Genomic DNA, 22,488 nt, shown 5'->3' with positions numbered 1-22,488 from the left:
CTAAAACAAGCATTAGCTGACATGGACTAGTTGATCTGGACATTTCTAACGTTATAAATAAATATTCAACGATTAACAAGAGGAAAACCGATGACACACAACCTAATTTCTGAAAAATAGACCTTGTGCATTCTACTATTACGCCGTTCAAGAGTAAAGTTAAAAGCTGGATTGAGTTCCTTCAAAAGTATTTTTTAATTTTTTTTTAAATGTATGGCCCAACCTCTTCACCGCTAGGCTACCTCCAACCTGATGAATAAAAAACGGATAAATAGGAGTCACGCAATGTGCATTCCTGTGTGTGTGTGTGTGTGTGTGTGTGTGTGTGTGTGTGTGTGTGTGTGTGTGTGTGTGTGTGTGTGTGTGTGTGTGTGTGTGTGTGTGTGTGTGTGTGTGTATATATATAGGTCTGTGTGTGTTTGTTTGTGTTTTTCTGTGTGTGATTGATAGTAGCTATATTAAATAGTGAATCTCTCCCTGAGAGATGTCAGATAATGTTATTACAGATCACTATATGACAGTGTTAGTGTGTAAAATATGAAAACATTACTCTTTCCCAGACTAACGGACTGCACCTGGGACCTGCGTTGGAATACATGTGATTGGATGAGCCGCCACAGAAGGGAAGAAAAAAAAACACAAGCTATATATATATATATATATATATATATATATATTTTTTACCTTTTATCTAAACCAAGAAGTCCCACTGAGACAAGGACATTTCAGTATGTGTCACAAGGGATTTGGGGTTAAAACGCAAAAAAGACAGACGTCCCTATGCAACAAAAGTATCTTGGTTTTAGATGGTTTTAGGCTTTTGACAAGCGGCCTTAGTCTTGAGTTTTAGATGTTGACCTACATCCTGGTAAAAACGTTTTGTTACCCCATAATCATTCAAGGGTTATTCTTTATTTTTACGATTTTATGATCAGAGTATTTTGGGTAATTATTCATCATTTTCGGGTGTCCGTAGGCATTTTATGTCAGTCAGTCATGCGTGAGGTTCTATGTCAGTGTTGTCAAACTCATTCTATAGAGGGCCTGGTGTCCGTGAGTTTGAGTTTTTTCCTTTCAATTAAGACCTAGACAACAATGTGAAGGGAGTTCCTTACTAATTAGTGACTGTTACGGATACAGGTAGTGTGTATCCTGTATTTGTATTTCTTTTCTCTCCTTCTCCTCCTCACAGGTGACAATCATCCTTCTCCCAATCAGTCACCAATCAGAAGACACCTGCTCCTCTTCCCTCACCCAATCACAGCCCCTTTCCCTTGGTTTAAAAACCCAGTCAGTTGTTTTCTCCCCAGATCAATCTTTGTGTTCATTCTCAATCTCTCTCTCTCTGTCTCTATCTCTCTCTTGTTTTTGCAACTACATGTCACATTTGTGTGGTTATCCTGTGAGTATTGTTTTGTTGTTTGACTGTTTGTTTGATGGTGGGAAAAGGGGGTACCAAGACAAGTCGCCCATGGGCATACATTACCCGTAGGAATACTGTGTCTAAGTACCCTAGTTAGAACTGGGCGGACCACCCTCTGTATTTTACTGGTTAGTTAGCTAGCTGTTCTTGAGGTAGGCTAGTCTAGTTTAGGGGTGTTTTTGGATTATTGTTTCTTTGCTTGGGTCCAGCTCAGCCCCTTTTCTCACACGCCATTACTGTGTGATTTAAAATAAACCATTAGTGTTTGACGGTAGATTTCAGTTGTCTGTGGTTTTTGTTCTCACTGTTCATTATCACGATTATAATTTGCATGATTTATGTTACGGGTCTCGTTTCCATCCCCCCCCACTAGACTGCAGGGCCAAAGGGATTCGTAACAGTGACCTTAATTCATCAATCAAGTACAAGGGAGGAGCGAAAACCTGCAGACACTTGTCCCTCCGCGTAATGAGTTTGACACTTTTTTTTTCCCACGTGGTCTAAATAACTCAATTGGTTGGTTTGCCTGTCTATAACAAGAAGGGGCGGGCAACACTTAGATCCTGCAGCTCTGATTGGATAGAGTGAAGCTGTGTTTCGCCATCCAGTCGCTTCATCATTTCACCCAATCATTTTTCCTTGCATGTTTTGGATCTGATCATCTAGGATTGCTGCTTCCTGCTACTATGATAAATAACAAGGCGAGGACGTTTACTAATCAAGCTATCAATGTGCGTAATATCTAACAAGCGTGGTGATGGGGAAATATGATGAAACGCTGATGCGCATTCTGACTGAATGAGAGCCATCTTGACTGCCTCACTGCAGGTTGAGGACAGACACACCCACCCCTCCGCGCTGTTCCTAATCTGTAGCATTTTTTTTTTTTTGCAGTCAGAACGTGCTGAGAGGTACTTTGTCAATTTAGTTTTTTTTGTTGGCATTCCTACTATCAACTGTCAACTTACACATACGATTGTTGGTAAACCCAGGACTTAAAACCCTACAGCTGGGCTACTCAATTCCAGTTCTGGAGGGCCGGGAACATTTCTGGTTTGGGAAATTTGTACGGTTCTTGAAAGAACCATCCCATTCTTCAGAGACCCTAAAACGTTTCCCATATGGCATCGCTCTCAATACATTTATTTTGGGATGTAGTAGCAAAATGTCTCTATTTTCAGCACTTAAGACCACTTCTACTCTGAGACGCTTTGTGGATATAGGTCCTGGGCAAAAGTAGTGACTATTTCTGGACCGGTTCAGACTGACCTGTCTGTGAACATTCTGGTTGTCCTGCTTCACATGCCACTCTCTGGTGTTAACGCTGCTCTGGTGTTAACGCTGCTCTGGTGTTAACGCTCTCTAACTCTCTGGTGTTAACTCGCTCTGGTGTTGTCACGTCCTGACCAGTAAAGGGGTTATTTGTTATTATAGTTTGGTCAGGACGTGGCAGGGGGTGTTTGTTTTATATGGTTTTGAGTGTGTGTTTATGTAGAGGGGTGTTTGATTTATTAGTCCTGGGTTTTGGTTCATGTTCTATGTTTGTATATTTCTATATCTGTTCTAGGGTGTTTAATTCTATGTTTAGGTAATTGGGATTGGGGCCTTCAATTGGAGGCAGCTGTTTATCGTTGCCTCTGATTGAAGGTCCTATACGTAGGAGTATGTTTGCTATGGGAATTGTGGGAGGTTGTTCTTAGCACTGCTGTATTTAGCCTGCAAGACTGTTAGTTCGTTCGTTTCTTGTTTTGTTTATTTAAGTGTTTGCAAATAAAGTTATGAGCACTCGACCCACTGCGCCTTGGTCCATTTACTATGACGAGCCTCCCACCTCCAATGGACCAAGCAGCGGAGAAAGGAGCAGCAGGTGGACTATCGGGAGTTTTGGACTTGGGAGGACATATTAGCCGGAGTGGGACCATGGAGAAAGGCTATAGAGGACCGGGAACGCTACAGGGGAACACGGCTGGCAAGGAAGCCGGAGAGGTAGCCCCCCCCAAAAAAAATGTTGGGGGGGGGGGGGGGGGACGGGACACGGGTAGTTTGGCAAGGGCAGGCAGTAGACCTGAGCCAACTATCTGTGATTATTATGGGGAACAGAGGATCAGAGGAGCACAGTACTATGCGGAAGTGCGCACGATCTCACCTATGCTCACGAACAGTCCGGTGAAAATGATTCCAGCCCTTCGCAAGTGCCATGCTCGAGTGAACACTCAGGCCGTAGGGGTTGTATGCTCCAGACCGCCAGTAATGCTTCACGGCCCAGTGTATCCTGTTCCCACTTCTCGCACTAGCCCTGAGGTGCGTGTCTCCAATCTGATACCTCCAGTACCAGCCCCACGCACCAGGCTTCCAGTGCGTCAGCCCAGTCCCGAGCTTCCGATGATAGTGCCTCGTCCAGAGCTTCCGGCGACAGTGCCCCGTAGAGAGACGGCCCACTGTCCGGAACCAAGAGAGACGGCCCACTGTCCGGAACCAAGAGAGACGGCCCACTGTCCGGAACCGAGTGAGTCGCCCTACAGTCCGGAGCTCCCAGAGTACAGTCCAGGTTCTACAGTGGAATGCTTCAGGCCGAGGTATTCAGTAGAGGTGGACTGGTTAGGTGGGAGACTAAGGCCAGAGCCTGAGCTACCTCCACTGTAGGAGGTTTGGGGAGAGGGGGTGTAGCACGGAAGCCGCCGGTGACGGCAGCCACCCTCCCTTCCTTCCCTCCCTTTAGTTTAGTTTTGGTAGATATTTTTTGTTATTAGGTGCATCCGGGGTTCTGCACCTTTGGGGGGGGGGGGGGGGGGTGTACTGTCACGTCCTGACCAGTAAAGGGGTTATTTGTTATTATAGTTTGGTCAGGACGTGGCAGGGGGTATTTGTTTTATATGGTTTTGAGTGTGTTTATGTAGAGGGGTGTTTGATTTATTAGTCCGGGGTTTTGGTCCAAGCCTTCCCTGTGGCTCTGTTGGTAGAGCATGGTATTTGCAACGCCAGGGTTGTGGGTTCGATTCCCACGGGGGGCCAGTACAAAAAAAGATATATATATTTCATTTTCATTTCATGCATTTAAAAAAAATATATGTATTCACTACTATAAGTCGCTCTGGATAAGAGCGTCTGCTAAATGACTAAAATATAAATGTAAAAAAAATGTTCTGTTTGTATATTTCTATATCTGTTCTAGGGTGTTTAATTCTATGTTTAGGTAATTGGGATTGAGGCCTTCAATTGGAGGCAGCTGTTTATCGTTGCCTCTGATTGAAGGTCCTATACGTAGGAGTATGTTTGCTATGAGAATTGTGGGAGGTTGTTCTTAGCACTGCTGTATTTAGCCTGCAAGACTGTTAGTTAGTTCGTTTCTTGTTTTGTTTATTTAAGTGTTCGCAAATAAAGTTAAGATGAGCACTCGACCCGCTGCGCCTTGGTCCATTTACTACGACGAGCGTGACAGCTGTTAACTTCTCAGCTGAGATGCAGTATGTGAAATATGACACCTCATTTGCATAGGGAGCGACCCATCACATTTTCTGGACTATCCAAACCAAGGATTGATTTCCTGTGCCTGTGAACCTTGTAGCGCTGCTTACAATAGGGTATATGAGAAAGAGAGAGAGAGAGAGAATCTAGTGATTGCATCAAAAGCAGTCTCATCTCGCTGTGACGTTCCCAGATAGATTTACAGAGCTCTCAACATGAAAATAATACAAAATAATCTGTAGAGTTTAAACAACTTTCTCTTGGTCACAAGAGGGACACTGTCACTTTTTTTTTGCTTAAAGCTGAAATTGTAACGAGTTAGCAGGCATTTGATTGGCGACTCTGCGTCGCTAGGCAGAAAATGCTCTGTCAGTTAAATAAAATGGTGCCAATTTAATTGACTATAGAATATTTATTGTACAGTTATAAAAAAGATGTAAGTTGTTTAATTGTTGCTATATTTAAAAAGGCACTTCGACAATTTCAAGCCCTACTACTCCACTTTTGTTGAATAGGAAAAGAAAATCTTATGATTTTTCATATTTGTACTGTATATTTGAGCTTGTATCCTCTAAAGTGACTACAACTCAGCGATTTAATAACTCATTTTATTACCAGAAATGTAATATTTAATATTTTCTGGCAGTTAAAGCATTACTAGGTATTGTTTCTGGCCCTCTCAGGATAAATCATTACTTTGGGGTATGTCAACTTAGGAGGAAATCTACATTTAACCAGCCTTAAAACCGTTCTTTAGAGGATTCCTTGGATAAGGCCCCAAATGGTCCTCAAATACAGCAGCCTCTGTTTAAGCTGGCTTCCAAAATGGCACCCTATTCCCTATATAGTACACTACTTTAGACCAGAGCCCTATGGAACCCTATTCCCTACATAGTGTACTACTTTAGACCAGAGCCCTATTGGGCAGCAGGTAGCCTAGTGGTTAGAGTGTTGGACTAGTAACCGAAAAGTTGCAAGATCAAATCCCTGAGCTGACAAGGTAAACATCTGGTAAACATCTGTCGTTCTGCCCCTGAACAAGGCAGTTACTCCACTGTTCCTAGGCTGTCATTGAAAATATGAATTTGTTCTTAACTGGCTTGCCTAGTTAAATAAAGGAAAAATAGCACCCTATTCCCTATATAGTACACTACTTTAGACCAGAGCTCTGGTCAAATGTAGTGCACTATGTAGGGAAGAGGCTGCCATTGGATGTACAGTAAAATCCTGAATATATTATGTGATAACCCAAAATTACACATTCGCTGTACAATATTCTATGAGTTTAGCTGTAGTAGAACTATTTTCAAAACCAAATTGTATTGGTCGCATATTTACATTCATTTCCACGTTCGTGTTTTATGCAAATAGTCCTGTAATTGTAATGCTTTCTCCAGACACTTTTATTCATTCAACCATTCAGTCCTCTCAACCATTCAGTCCTCTCAACCAGTCAGTCCTCTCAACCAGTCAGTCCTCTCAACCAGTCAGTCCTCTCAACCATTCAGTCCTCTCAACCATTCAGTCCTCTCAACCAGTCAGTCCTCTCAACCAGTCAGTCCTCTCAACCAGTCAGTCCTCTCAACCATTCAGTCCTCTCAACCAGTCAGTCCTCTCAACCAATCAGTTCTCTCATATAGTACCATTATTCCCCAAGGTTGTTGCTGTACATCAGATTGTACATTTTGCCAAATTACCTGGTGCACTTTACCTTGCGTGAAGACCTGTCCTGGTAGGTCCAGGTGTTAACTCAGTGTTTCTCAAACTCGGTTCTGGGGCCCCATTTTTTTGTTGCCCTAACACTACACAGCTGATTCAAATAATCTAGACCTTGATGATGAGATGGTTAGTTGAATCAGCTGTGTAGTTCTAGGGCCAAAAACCAAACCTTGCACCCCCATGGGGTCCCTAAGACAGAGTTTGGGAAAACTCTGCGTTAACTTGTATTAACTCATTCCTAGGAAACCTGGTTAACGACTAAGCAACCCTGTTCCTGGAGCTACTGCAGGATTTTTTTCTGTCCAAACTAGGCACAAACACCTGACCAACTGAGCTAATTGATCAGTTCAGTGATTGCCTAAAAATCAACACACCTGGTCTTCCAGATCGGTTAAATCATGAACATGAAGGGCCTGTGGTACTCCGGGAACCAGGGTTGCCTGGTTACCCTGATATAGCTACCATTTCCCCTGTCAACATCGAATGAGAATAATGATGAATGTGATGGTCCTCCTCAGGCTGTGTCTATGAAGTCCATTAAACAAGCTGTTTTGACCACGTATCGAGAGCGTTTTCTAGTGTTCACTGTGTTTCGTAAGAATCACTAGTACAACAACTAGAATCTAGGCCGGGATTCAAATCCGACCAAGGTTGCCTGGTTACCCTGATAAATCTGGACTAGATTTTTATCTCGGTAGGATAACAGTCTCAAACCCAGACATGTTTCTAACTAGATATGATATCCTTTCTAACAGGATGACTCGTCAACTTTTATAAATGGACTCAATTATTTTCATGCAAATGGACAACAAAAGTATGACTGACTTGACAATAAATCAAGTCCAGTCCAGTCGTGTCCAGTTAAATCCAGTCCAGTCGTGTCCAGTCAAATCCAGTCCAGTCCAGTCGTGTCCAATCCAGTCGTGTCCAGTCCAGTCGTGTCCAATCCAGTCCAGTCTAGTCGTGTCCAGTTAAATCCAATCCAGTCGTGTCCAGTCAAATCCAGTCCAGTCGTGTCCAGTCAAATCCAGTCCAGTTGTGTCCAGTCAAATCCAGTCCAGTCCAGTCGTGTCCAGTCAAATCCAGTCGTGTCCAGTCAAATCCAGTCCAGTTGTGTCCAGTCAAATCCAGTCCAGTCGTGTCCAGTCAAATCCAGTCCAGTCGTGTCCAGTCAAATCCAGTCCAGTCAAATCCAGTCCAGTCGTGTCCAGTCAAATCCAGTCTAGTCCAGTTTCGTATTAGTACTCACAGTCTCTGCAAGTGTGTGTATTTGGAGAAGATGTTGTCAGACAAGCTCTTTATCTTGTTACTCTTCAGAGACCTGAAACAGGAACCAGACAACACAGTACTGTTACTATGGTTACACACACACACACACACACACACACACTTAACAGCGGGGTGATGACAAGCTAGAAGTAAAGCACAGACAAAGATAAGGAGATAGCAGATTTCTACAGATGTAGGATCTTAATTTGACCAGATTCTCACAGCAGTAAAATAATCCTGCAGCAACAGAAAAATGTGAATTATTATGTGGATTATAAATAATGGACATCTTTGTAGGGGTTGTTACATTTTTTTGTTTGTTTAAATCAAGTCTGATGTTTTAAAGTAAAATTACTGTCACGTCCTGACCACAGTAAGTTGTTATTTTCTATGGTAGAGTAGGTCAGGGCGTGACAGGGGGGTTTTCTAGTTTAGTTTTTCTATGTTATGTTCTAGTTTTGTATTTCTATGTTGGGTTGTTCTACGTTTCTATTTCTATGTTGGGCTGTGTTTGGGATAATCTCCAATTAGAGGCAGCTGGTCATCGTTGTCTCTAATTGGAGGTCATATTTAAGTTGGTGTTTTTCCCACCTGGGTTTGTGGGAGATTAATTTTGAGTTGTGTATGTTTCACCTCTGCGTCACGGTTTGTTGTTTTTTGTCATTCAGTTTATTTATATGTATTGCATAGTTTCACAGTGTACTTTAAATGTGGAACGACACACACGCTGCACTTTTGTCCGCTCATTCCTACGACAACCGTGGCAATTACAAACTTTAGAAGCCTTTTTAAACCTTGCATACACTACAATTTGCATTTTCTGCTGTGCAGGAAAATTCTCTGTGTGAACAAATTATGATAATACATCTGTACACACACTACTGACTTCAAACCGTAAAGCATGTGCTCTCTCTTGGCAGGAAGAGGAGAGAGGACAAGAGAGAATAAACAGCGAACAAGGGGAAGCCACTAGTAATAAACTAAGTCTCTGTTTCTTCCTTTTCTTTTGACTAATAACTCACTGACATCTTACTGCAGAACACACACACACACACACACACACACACACACACACACACACACACACACACACACACACACACACACACACACACACACACACAGGCGATGTGACTTAGACAGCATGTTATTTATAATCCATACAGTAGCAGTCAAAAGTTTGGACACACCTACTCATTCCAGGGTTTTTTAAATATTTTTTTTACTCTTTTCTACATTGTAGAATAATAGTGAAGACATCAAAACTCTGAAATAACACATATGGAATCATGTAGTAACCAAAAAAAGTGTTAAACAAATATTTTATATTTGAGATTCTTCATAGTAGCCACCCTTGATGACAGCTTTACACACTATTTGCATTCTCTCAACCAGCTTCATGAAGTAGTCACCTGGAATGCATTTCAGTTAACAGGTGTACCTTGTTAAAAATGTATTTGTGGAATTTCTTTCCTTCTTAATGTGTTTGAGTCAATCAGTTGTGCTGTGACAAGATAGGGGTAGTATACAGAATATAGCCCTATTTGGTAAAAGACTAAGTCCATATTATGGAAAGAACATCTCAAATAAGCAAAGAGAAACGACAGTCCATCATTACTTTAAGACATGAAGATCAGTCAATCCGGAAAATTTCAAGAACTTTGAACGTTTCTTCAAGTGCAGTTTCAAAAAACATCAAGCGCTATGATGAAACTGTCTCTCAAGAGGACCGCCACAGGAAAGGAAGAACCAGAGTTACCTCTGTTGCAGAGTTCAAGTTCATTAGCGTTAACTGCACCTCAGATTGCATCCCAAATAAATGCTTCACAGAGCTCAAGTAACAAGACACATCTCAACATCAACTGTTCAGAGGAGACTACGTGAATCAGGCCTTTGTAGTCGAATTGCTGCAAAGAAACCACTACTAAAGGACACAAATAAGAAGAAGATACTTGTTTGGGTCAAGAAACACGAACAATGGACATAAGACTAATGAAATTCTGTCCCTTGGTCTGATGAGTCCAAATGTGAGATTTTTGGTTCCAACAGCCGTGTCTTTGTGAGATGCAGAGTAGGTGAATGGATGATCTCCGCATGTGTGGTTCCCCCCGTGAAGCATGGAGGAGGAGGTGTGATGGTGCTTTGCTGGTGACACTGTCAGTGAATTATTTACAATTCAAGGCACACTTAACCAGCATGGCCAACACAGGATTCTGCAGCGATACGCCATCCTATCTGGTTTGCGCTTAGTGGGGACTATCATTTGTGTTTCAACAAGACAATGACCCAAAACACAACTCCAGGCTGTGCAAGGGCTATTTGACCAAGGAGAGTGAAGGACTGCTGCCTCAGATGACCTGGCATCCACAATCACCCGACCTCAAACCAATTGAGATGGTTTGGGATGAGTTGGCCTGCAGAGTGAAGGAAAAGCAGCCAACAAGTGCTCAGGATATGTGGGAACTCCTTCAAGACTGTTGGAAAATAATTCTTCATGAAGCTGGTTGAGAGAATGCCAAGAGTGTGCAAAGCTGTCATCAAGGCAAGGGTGGCAACTTTGAAGAATCTCAAATATAAAATATATTTGGATTTGTTTAACACTTTTTTGGTTACTACATGATTCCATATGTGTTATTTCATAGTTTTAATGTCTTCACTATTATTCTACAATGTAAAAAATAGTTTAAAAAAATACAAATAAACATTAATGAGTAGGTGTTCAAACTTTTGACTGGTACTGTAAGTCATCCAGGCCCTGGGTAACTCTAGTCCCATGCCCTGGGTAACTCTAGTCCCATGCCCTGGGTAACTCTAGTCCTTCAAGCCCTGGTTACCTCTAGTCCTCCAAGCCCTGGTTACCTCTAGTCCTCCAAGCCCTGGTTACCTATAATCCTCCAGGCCCTGGTTACCTCTATTCCTCCAGGCCCTGGTTACCTCTATTCCTCCAGGCTCTGGGTTACTCGTGTTCCCCAGGCCCAGGGTAACTCTAGCCCTCCATGCCCTGGGTAGCTCTAGTCCTCCAAGCCCTGGGTAGCTCTGGTCCCCCAGGGCCTGGCTAACTCCGGTCCACCAGGCCCTGGGTAACTCTAGTCCTCCAGGCCCTGGGTATGTCTCGCCAGCAGCGTACCACCCTGCATCCCACTGCTGGCTTGCTTCTGAAGCTTAGCAGGGTTGGTCCTGGTTGGTCCCTGGATGGGAGACCAGATGCTGCTGGAGTGGTGTTGGAGAGCCAGTAGGAGGTCTAATAAGATATCCCAATACCTCAGGGCAGTGATTGGGGACATTTCCTTATGTAGGGTGCTGTCTTTCAGATGGGACAATAAATGGGTGTCCTGACTCTCTGTGGTCACTAAAGATCCCATGCCACTTATCGTAAGAGTAGGGGTGTTAATGCCAGTGTCCTGGCTAAATGTACAATCTGGCCCTCATATGGTCTTGTCTTCCATCACACCTGGTTCCAATTCCATCAATTACATATTGTGTATTTAACCCTCTGTTCCCCCCCATGTCCTTGTCCGTAATTGTTTGTTGTAGTGCTTGTGCATGGTATGCTGGTTATTACTACCGGGTTTTGTTTGACCCATTGATTGTATTATTCTGTTGACGGTGGTTTATGGTTATTAAACACAACCGTTGTAAATCAGTTTCCGCTCTCCTGCGTCTGACTTCTCTGCCGCCAGTAGTAGTAGCATCGCATTACAGAATTACGGACCAATACTATGGAGTCAGCAGGAGCAGGTACCCCGGGTATAGGGGTGGAGGAGTGCGTCCGGGAGCACGCAGCCATGATCCAACATCTTGGCACTGCCATGGACCGCGTTGTCCAGACAATGGACCGCTGGGAGAGACAGGTAGTTCTCCCATCGCCTCCACCAGCACAACTGGGGTCTCCACTGAGCGCCGCTCTTCATCCTGGTCCCAGTGGAATTCGTCTCTCCCTGCCCCAGGAATACGATGGGAAGGCTGCGAACTGCCAGGGGTTCCTTCTACAACTGGACCTATACCTGGCCACCGTCCACCCGGCTCCGTCGGGCCGTGAGAGGGTGTCCTCCCTCGTCTCGTGCCTCACCGGGAAAGCCCTGGAGTGGGACAACGCAGTGTGGAGAGAGGGAGATGCGGCGTTGGACCAGTTTGAGGAGTTCACCCGCCGTTTCCAGGCCGCAGAGGTCACACTGCCGGTCAGTGCAGGGTTGGTTCCTCTGGGGATCGAGGCAGCAGGCAGGGCGCTCTGGCGTCACCCCAAGTGAGCCAGCACCATTCTCACCCAGAGCCCTCTCTTGCTCATATGTTTGTCTATGTTACTTTTTCTGAGTTTTCCCCGTATTCCCAGCACAAGGCGCTCGTCGATTCAGGCGCGGCTGAGAACTTTATAGATAGATTGTTCGCCCATAGTTTAGGGATTCCCATTGTTCCCGTGGCTGTGCCCTTCCCCGTTCACGCCTTAGATAGTCAACCATTAGGGTCAGGTTTGATCAGGGAGGCCACTGCTCCTCTGGGCATGGTGATGCAGGGGGGGGCACAAGGAGAGAATTAGTCTCTTCCTTATTGACTCTCCTGCATTTCCCGTGGTGCTAGGCCTGCCCTGGTTAGTTTGTCATGACCCCACTGTTTCTTGGCCACAGAGGGCTCTCACGGGGTGGTCGCGGGAGTGCTCGGGGAGGTGTTTAGGGGTTTCCGTTGGTGCTACTACGGTGGAGAGTCCAGACCAGGTCTCCACCGTGCGCATTCCCCCTGAATATGCCGATTTGACTCTCGCCTTCTCTAAAAAGAAGGTGACTCAATTACCACCCCATCGATGAGGCGATTGTGCGATAAATCTCCTGGTGGAGGCTGCACTTCCCAGGAGTCACGTGTGTCCCCTCTCACAGGCGGCGACTGAGGCTATGGAAACATATGTCTCCGAATCCCTGCGTCAAGGGTACATTCGGTCCTCCACTTAACCTGTCTTCTCGAGTTTCTTTTTTGTGAAGAAGAAGGAGGGAGTCTGAACCAGATCACTGTGAGGTATAGTTACCCGCTACCACTCATAGCCACAGCGATTGAGCCAATGCACTGGGCGCGCTTCTTCACCAAACTAGATCTCAGGAGCGCTTACAACCTGGTGCGTATCCGAGAGGGAGACGAGTGGAAGACGGTTTTCAGTACCACCTCAGGGCACTATGAGTACCTCGTCATGCCGTACGAGTTGATGAATACGCCATCAGTCTTCCAAGCCTTTGTAGACAAGATTTTCAGGGACCTGCACGGGCAGGGTGTAGTGGTGTATATCGATGACATTCTGATATACTCCGCTACACGCGCCGAGCATGTGTCCCTGGTGCGCAGGGTGCTTGGTCGCCTGTTGGAGCATGACCCGTCCGTCAAGGCTGAGAAATGCTTGTTTTTCCAGCAATCCGTCTCCTTCCTAGGGTATCACATTTCCAGGGGTGGAGATGGAGAGTGACCGCATTGCAGCCGTGCGTAATTGGCCGACTCCCACCACGGTAAAGGAGGTGCAGCGGTTCTTAGGGTTTGCCAACTACTAACGGAGGTTTATCCGAGGTTTTCATCAGATAGCGGCTCCCATTACCTCACTGCTGAAGGGGGCCCGGTGCATTTGCAGTGGTCAGCTGAGGCGGACAGGGCTTTTGGGCACCTAAGAGCTCTGTTTACCTTGGCTCCCGTGTTGGCCCATCCGGATCCCTCTTTGGCGTTCATAGTGGAGGTGGACGCGTCTGAGGCTGGGATAGGAGCCGTGCTCTCTCAGCGCTCGGGTACGCCACCGAAGCTCCGCCCCTGTGCCTTCTTCTCGAAGAAGCTCAGCCCGGAGGAGCGAAACTATGACGTGGGGGACCGGGAGCTGTTGGCTGTCGTCAAAGCCTTGAAGGTGTGGAGACATTGGCTTGAGGGGTGTTACGGATACAGGTATCCTGAGTGTGTATCCTGTATGTGTATTTCTTTTCTCTCCTTCTCCTCCTCACAGGTGACAATCATCACTCCCCAATCAGTCACCAATCAGCCACAATCCGAAGACACCTGCTCCTTTTCCCTCACCCAATCACAGGCCCTTTCCCTTGGTTTAAAAACAGTCAGTTGTTTTCTCCCCAGATCAATCTCTGTGTGTTCAGTCTCTCTCTGTAACTCATTCTCTCTCAATCTCTCTCTCGCTCTGTGTTCCCAGTTCTCTCTTTCTGTATTGATCTCTTTTTTGTTTTGCTCCTACATTGCTCCCACATTTGTGTGGTTAACCTGTGAGTATTGTTTTGTTGTTTGACTGTTTGTTTGTTTGGTGGGAAAAGGGGGTACCAAGACAAGTCGCCCATGGGCATACATTACCCGTAGGAAAACAGTGTCTAAATACACTAGTTAGAACTGGGCGGACCACACACTGTATTTTTGGTTAGTTAGTTAGCTGTACTGAAGTAGGCTAGTCTAGCTTAGGGGTGTTTTTGGATTATTGTTTCTTTGCTTGGGTCCAGCTCTGCCCCTTTTCCCACACCGCATTACCATGTGTTTATAAATAAACCATTAGAGTTTGACGGTAGATTGTAGTTGTCTGTGGTTATTTTGTTCTCACTGTTACTTTTTCACTATTATAATTTGCATGATTTATGTTACGGGTCTTGTTGCCATCCCCCCCTAGACTGCAGGGCCAAAGAGTATTCGTAACAAGGGGGCTAGACACCCTTTTCTCATCTGAACTGACCACCGCAATCTGGAGTACATCCGGGCAGCGAGGAGACATTCCTCCCTCTCTCCCCTGTAACCTTTCCCCAGGTCATTACTGTAATTGAGTTCTCAGTCAACTTACTGGGTAAAATAAATAAAAACTCCAGGCCCTGGATAATTCTAGTCCCCCAGGCCCTGGGCAACGCTGTCTACAGTTTTTCATCACACTCAATCTTATTTTTTCAATAACGAGATGGTCCCTTTCGAACCAATCAATGGCTTTGCATTATACTTGCGATTTCGATTTCATTCTCTCTTTGAAAGTTAAAGAAACTGAATTTAGCAGACACTACTGACCAGTTTCATGGATACATAATCATCAAATGATTGATTATAATGTAGCCTATAAGGGACTAAAAAGCAATTTCAGGATCCAACCAAACACATCTCTAGTACTCTGGGACTGTAATGAAACCTCGCAACCACAAACACAGACCCACATCCTGTACATACACAAGCAAAGGCCACATGGTTGCAAAAGCATACACACACACACTCTTAAAACTGCTGGGTTGTTTGGTTGACCCTGCTGCTGGGTTGTTTGGTTGACCCTGCTGCTGGGTTGCAGGAATTGGGTCACTTAGTTGGGTTGTTTTCTTTCAAAACTGCTGTGTTATTGATGCTGGATTATTGATGCTGGGTTATTGATGCTGGATGCTGGGTTATTGATGCAGGGTTATTGATGCTGGGTTATTGATGCTGGGTTATTGATACTGGGTTATTGATGCTGGGTTATTGATGCTGGGTTATTGGTGCTGGATGCTGGGTTATTGATGCTGGGTTATTGATGCTGGGTTATTGATGCAGGGTTATTGATGCTGGGTTATTGATGCTGGGTTATTGATGCTGGGTTATTGGTGCTGGGTTATTGATGCTGGGTTATTGATGCTGGGTTAGTGATGCTGGGTTATTGGTGCTGGGTTATTGATGCTGGGTTATTGATGCTGGGTTATTGGTGCTGGGTTATTGATGCTGGGTTAGTGATGCTGGGTTAGTGGTGCTGGGTTATTGATGCTGGGTTATTGATGCTGGGTTATTGATGCTGGGTGCTGGGTTAGTGATGCTGGGTTATTGGTACTGGGTTATTGGTGCTGGGTTATTGGTACTGGGTTATTGGTGCTGGGTTATTGGTACTGGGTTATTGGTGCTGGGTTATTGGTGCTGGGTTATTGGTGCTGGGTACTGGGTTATTGGTGCTGGGTTATTGGTTCTGGGTTACTGAGATAATGACCCAACAGGTCAGATCAGAAGACTGAAGGCGTAGTTTAGCAGGGGCGTGGCTTTCAGATAGTTGTTTTTAGCCACCCATGAGAGTAAAAGTCATTCCTGTTCATCTGTTCGTTGTGATAACTATACATGTTAAGGCACATTGACATTTTTAAAGCTTCAATAATGCTTACTGTGTCACGTCCCGACCAGTAAAGGGGTTATTTGTTATTATAGATTGGTCAGGATGTGGCAGGGGGTATTTGTTTAGTGTTTGGGGTTTGTTGGGTTATGTGTTTATGTAGAGGGGTGTTTGTTTAGAATATTCTGTTTTTTTTGGTTATGTTCTATGTTAGTATATTTCGATGTTCTGGTCTAGTCTTCCTAGTTCTATGTTTAGGGTTATTGGTTTGGCCTTCAATTGGAGGCAGCTGTTTTTCGTTGCCTCTGATTGAAGGTCCTATATAGAGGGATGTTTTTTGTAATGGGTTTTGTGGGAAGTTGTTTTTGCACTGCTGTGTTTAGCCTGCAATACAGTGCGTCCGTTCGTTTTCTTGTTTTGTTTTTTAAGTGTTCAATAAAAGTTCAAATGAGCACTCAACCCGCTGCGCCTTGGTCTACTACATACGGCGACCGTTACATACTGAGGTGTATGAGTTCCCTAAAAGCCTATGTAAATCCTATTGTTGTCACGCCCTGATCCGTTTCACCTGTCCTTGTGCTTGTCTCCACCCCCTCCAGGTGTCTCCCATCTTCCCCATTATCCCCTGTGTATTTATACCTGTGTTTTCTGTCTGTCTGGTGCCAGTTTGTCTCGTTTGTTCAAGCCTACCAGCGTTTTGTCTCAGCTCCTGTTTTTTCCCTAGTCTCAATTTTTCTCATCCTCCTGGTTTTTGACCTTTGTCTGTCCTGACCCTGTGCCCGCCTGACCACTGCCTAACAAGATGTTATTTTCTATGGTAGAGTAGGTCAGGGCATGACAGTTTTTTTCCTATGTTTTGTATTTCTATGTTTAGGTTCTAGTTTTGTATTTCTATGTTGGGGTTTTGTTTGGGATGATCTCCAATTAGAGGCAGCTGGTCCTCGTTGTCTCTAATTGGAGATCATACTTAAGTAGGGGTTTTGTGGGTGATTAATTTGGAGTTGTGTATGTGTTAATCTCTGTGTCACGGTTTGTTTTGTTTTTTCTTCATTCAGTGTATTTATGTATTGCATAGTTTCACAGTATAAATAAAATGTGGAACGACACACACGCTGCACTTTGGTCCGCTCATTCCTATGACAACCGTGACACCCTGACCCCTGACCCTGACCCCTGAGCCTGCCAGCCGTCCTGTACCTTTGCTCCACCTCTGGATTATCAACCCCTGCCTGCCTTGATCTGTTGTTTACCTGCCCCTGTGGTTATAATGAACATTGTTACTTCACACAGTCTGCGCTTGGGCTTTACCGTGATACCTGATAATTGTTGAGATTCAATAAGGCTGTATATGTTATTCTAATATGTAATCAATAATTTTAATAGTATAGAAGAATGTGTCAAATATTTTTTTGTGTGGAAACATTTTATTCTGCACTATGTAAACTTAACATAATGAACAAGAATGAACATTTACTCTCACGGGTGGCCAATAAGCTCTGTCTGAAAAGTCATGCCCCTAATAAACCATACCTCCAGAAAATAGACTAAGGAATATATTCATAAAAGACCCAGCTGCTAGGTCAACCCAGCTTGAGAGTAAAAATTACCCAACTGATGGTTAAATTAACCCATGTTTGGGTAATCCCAACAACCCAACATGTTGGGCTATTCACGCAACCCAACGGGTTGGGAAAAATAACCCCAAATGTGTTCTGTGCACTATTTAACCAGCACTGGGTTACCAAATAACCCAACATGTGTTCTGTCCACTATTTAACCAGCACTGGGTTACCAAATAAACCAACATGTGTTCTGTCCACTATTTAACCAGCACTGGGTTACCAAATATCCCAACATGTGTTCTGTCCACTATTTAACCAGCACTGGGTTACCAAATAACCCAACATGTGTTCTGTCCACTATTTAACCAGCGCTGGGTTACCAAATAACCTAAATTGGGAGTGCTTTCTCTCTCTCTCTCACACACACACACATACAACACACACACACCACAGACAAACACACACACACACACACACAGAGAGAGGTACTTACAGCCAGGTGACATTGGTGGAGACTTGAGGAACGTCATGTAGGTTGACTTCCACACACTCCAGTTCTGTCTTGATACAGTCACAATGCTCTGGGTACTGCTGCAAGACTACACAACAACACAATTAATACAGCACTACACACACATACACACACAAACGTGCACGCTCACACACACTGACACACAACCACACACACCAACACACACACACGCATGCACATACACACACTGATGACACACACTGATGAACAAACTGACACACAAACACACACAGACTGCCACACACACACACATACACACACACTGACACACAAACGGACACACTAACACACACACACACACACACACTGACACAAACACTGACACACAAACACACACATTGACAAACACACACACTGACACAAGCACACACACTGACAGCAGTCTTCTGGTGGTGGTAGGACCTGTGGGTCGACCTTCCTGACGGTTCGATCAAAGATGTCCGCCCAGCCGCTGTTGTCCCCTATAGACACAAGGTAATATTAAAGTTATATTTGGAGCTAGCATTACACAATGACAGTGGATTACAGCTGTGGAGGCCACAAAATTTCAACAGCTGGCGATTGTCAAGCAAGTCAAGCAAATAAGTGTCAAGCAAATAATTGTCGGTCTCACGGTAATTAACCATTAATTAACATAAACACATTTAACATCTTCTGGCTTCCACACAAGCCACTGATGCAGACCTTTTGGAACATCCATGTAATATAGTCTTCACCTTCACAATAAATCCATTATTTATTTTTTACACAGGTCTAAAGAAACATGATAGGAAGAAAATGTAGTCTATTTTCAGAAGAACAGAATAACATAACTCTGAGTTGTCCTTATGTTAGTTCCTGATCTGGCTATGCCATATGGCTGTGGGCTACAGTAATTCATTTAGCAGACAAGATTTGGCATTATTTTATAGTATGTAGAATACAATCGAACAAACCTGAATTAAAAAACAATTTGAGAAAGTGAGCACGAGGCTATTCTGTTTTGAGCGGTTAACAAAGGAATAACTATTCCTATATGGTTAATTTTAGAGTTATTAATGTAACTTTAGTTGTTCTATAAACGTTGGGATATATATGTATTGATGTGTAATACATTGTAAGGCTGCATGATGAGACTCTAATGATGATTTGAAAAAAGAAACTTAAAAAAAGGCCTGAGCTCTGCTTAGTTTTTTTGTGCAGGCTGTACACACTACATCAGTCTCTCACTGACAATTTGACAAGCACTTGATAATTGCCTCGAATTTCACGACGGGATCCCCTTTGTGTGGCGGTAATGCACCCTAAGAAAATCCAATGCCTTTTGCGGCCAGTGGCTGTTCTTCCCTTCTCCCTGAGTGCTGCGTGCTCCATCACGTGATCGGGTCTTTCTCACAGGCTACAAGTGAAGACCAACACATCTGGGATGCAACTGTCCTTATCCAATTCCAAGGTGCATATTGAAGATATTGGAAGAACTGTCTACATTTACCAACATTATAAGTAGGTCTAACGAACAGCAAAAGCACTAGCCTATGTCAATCTACTATCCCCCATAGTACAAATGTCGACCTATTCTATTCTGTGCGAGAAATAAATATTCCAAACAGTCTTTGATAGTTATTATGGGATGCGATAGATCCCAAATTAATACAACCAGTAGCATCAAAAAACCTTCTTTACCCAATGTGGCTTACAAAACAGATCAGAACATTTAGCTGAAAATGTTGATAAACTATTAGTCTATTTCCTCATGCTATAAGCATGAATGTTCCATTAGCGGACAACACTATTATCAAAAGTGACCACAAATGTGATTATGCAGGTAATGCTTTTTTTTTATAAAAGTGCATTTTTTTTTTTCAAAATGATCTTCCCCAAACTTGAAACTCACCCGCTGCTTATGTATACCAGTTAGGCCCTTCACCCCTTGTAGAGCGAATTAATGTGCTTAATTTGCTTAAAGTTATTTGGCCACTCTATTTGTGATACAATCCTTATAGGCCTATGGGCTAGGATACATGAGGTGTGCTAGTATGATTCAAAAAGTTGCAAAAAAAGGCAGGACACTTTTCCCCGTGGTTTATTTTCATGCCAGCCAGGTAGACTATACTCCTGTTTTAAAGAGAAACCAATGTACTTAACATTTGGAAAGTTGATAAATAAATATAGTAGGCCTAGCCTATAGAAAGCTGATCCTCCTATTTTTAGTAGAGGCCATCACTCTGTTTTCTCGCGCAATTGCATAGCCTATAGAAATGTTGCGCAACCTGAACTCGTGGGCTCTCATGAAATGTTTGATTAGATTTTCGAACACATTTGCATTGATGTCAGAGTGTTTAGAGGAACAATAGAGTGTTGATTACCAGGCAGTTAACAAGTTTGGTAGGCTACTAATGACCATCAGCAGCATCAGAGCTTGGAGAAACCTGATTATCCTGCCTTCATGACTCATGACTGCCGGTGTGGCGGTAATTTGGTCACCACAACAGCCCTAGTCTGGATACCCATACTTGCGTCCTAAATAGTATACTATTTGGGTAAGCAAAATGTTTTTGTTTTATAGTATGTGAAAATGTAAAAACATGAAGTTTGAAGTACTTCCGATGAAGTACTTCCGCTTTTCATCCAGAATGTTCTGCACACGTTAAGTCACCTTCCCAGACACCTGGAACTCTATTGCCCGCTGACAAACAAAACCAATGGTTTGGTACCTTCAACATCAGGGTTGATCTGGAGATCTACCAGTCCAACCCTGACCTAACATGCATGATTAAATTAGTTAAATAGCAACTGAATCAAAATAAACAACTTCTATGGTTGAAATGAGCCAGAAACATGAAATGAAATGAATCAGAAACATGAAATGAAATGAGCCAGAAACATGAAATGAAATGAGTCAGAAACATGAAATGAAATGAGCCAGAAACATGAAATGAAATGAGTCAGAAACATGAAATGAAATGAGTCAGAAACATTTATTCTAGTGTCAAAATTAAATACAAAGTATAAATAATAAATAGGATAATTTTGGTCTTTAAGTCTCGTCTAAAACGGACATTTGCGAGATTATCAGGGATAAATGGTACGTCATGGAACGAAGGGTACGTAACACACACACACACGTAACACACACACACTAACACGTAACATACACACACTAACACGTAACACACACACACTAACACGTAACATTCATACATACTCTCTCTCTCTCCGTCTCTGTCTCTCTCTCTCTCTCTCTCTCTCTTCTGTCTGTCTCTCTCTCTCTCTCTCTCTGTCTCTCTCTCTCTCTCTCTCTCTCTGTCTCTCTCTCTCTCTCTCTCTCTTTCTCTCTCTGTCTCTCTGTCTCTCCCTCTCTCTCTCTCACCACAGTTTTCCTCGTCGGCTCCGTTGGGGCAGTCTCTGTGTCCATCACACTGCAGAGCTTGGTGGAGACACACTGTCACGTTACCACAGGGGAATTGCCCCAGAGGACAGCTGCTCTCTACTGCCGTCCTGCTGGACACCATCGCTGGAGGAGGGAAGGGGGAGGGGCATTATAAGTACATTTAAATATACGGTAATGATTTACTTTGACTTCATTACACATTTATTACACATCTATAAACATTTCATCATCGTGTTATAAAAGGGTCCCAACCGCATCGTTTAAGGTTCACTAAATATATCCATATGAGAGCATTTCACGTCATGCCGCGCAGGCAGAGCTCATATTTAGGTAACTTAATAGACGCATAATTACAATGGCAGCGTAGTGTCATCATTACGGCTGTTCTCAAAAAAGTGTGCTTTTGCAATACCACTGTCAGAGAATATGCCAAAAGGTATTTATTTATTTATTTTTATTTCACCTTTATTTAACCAGGTAGGCAAGTTGAGAACAAGTTCTCATTTACAATTGCGACCTGGCCAAGATAAAGCAAAGCGGTTCGACAACATACAAAAACACAGAGTTACACATGGAGTAAAACAACATACAATCAATGATACAGTAGACAAAAATAAGACTATATACAATGTGAGCAAATGATGTGAGATAAGGGAGGTAAAGGCTAGTTTCAAACCAGTATGTAGGGGATCTAGTTTCAGACCAGTATGTTGTAGGGGATCTAGTTTCAGACCAGTATGTTGTAGGGGGATCTAGTTTCAGACCAGTATGTAGGGGATCTAGTTTCAGACCAGTATGTTGTAAGGGATCTAGTTTCAGACCAGTATGTAGGGGGATCTAGTTTCAAACCAGTACGTAGGGGATCTAGTTTCAGATCAGTATGTGGGGGATCTAGTTTCAGACCAGTATGTTGTAGGGGGATCTAGTTTCAGACCAGTATGTAGGGGATCTAGTTTCAGACCAGTATGTAGGGGATCTAGTTTCAGACCAGTATGTTGTAGGGGATCTAGTTTCAGACCAGTATGTAGGGGATCTAGTTTCAGACCAGTATGTTGTAGGGGGATCTAGTTTCAGCCCAGTATGTAGGGGATC

At 43.7% G+C, this 22,488-nt stretch overlaps 1 protein-coding gene across 1 annotated transcript in view; it reads right to left on the bottom strand.

Moving 5' to 3' along the window:
- Positions 1-21,517, bottom strand: part of LOC106604019 (relaxin receptor 2) — a 109,487-nt gene extending 87,970 nt beyond the window's left edge. The window contains exons 1-4 of the mRNA XM_082974817.1: positions 21,376-21,517; positions 18,404-18,487; positions 17,988-18,093; positions 7,857-7,928 (exon numbers count right to left, since the gene is read on the bottom strand). Coding sequence (XP_082830943.1) covers positions 7,857-7,928; positions 17,988-18,093; positions 18,404-18,487; positions 21,376-21,517 — 404 coding nt within the window. The remainder of the gene's footprint in view (positions 1-7,856; positions 7,929-17,987; positions 18,094-18,403; positions 18,488-21,375) is intronic.
- Positions 21,518-22,488: the final 971 nt, after the last annotated feature.

Source organism: Salmo salar, chromosome 04, assembly GCF_965601325.2.
Source record: "Salmo salar chromosome 04, fSalSal1, whole genome shotgun sequence".
Lineage (NCBI taxonomy): Eukaryota > Metazoa > Chordata > Actinopteri > Salmoniformes > Salmonidae > Salmo > Salmo salar.
This window is presented reverse-complemented; position numbering and strand designations above follow the sequence as displayed.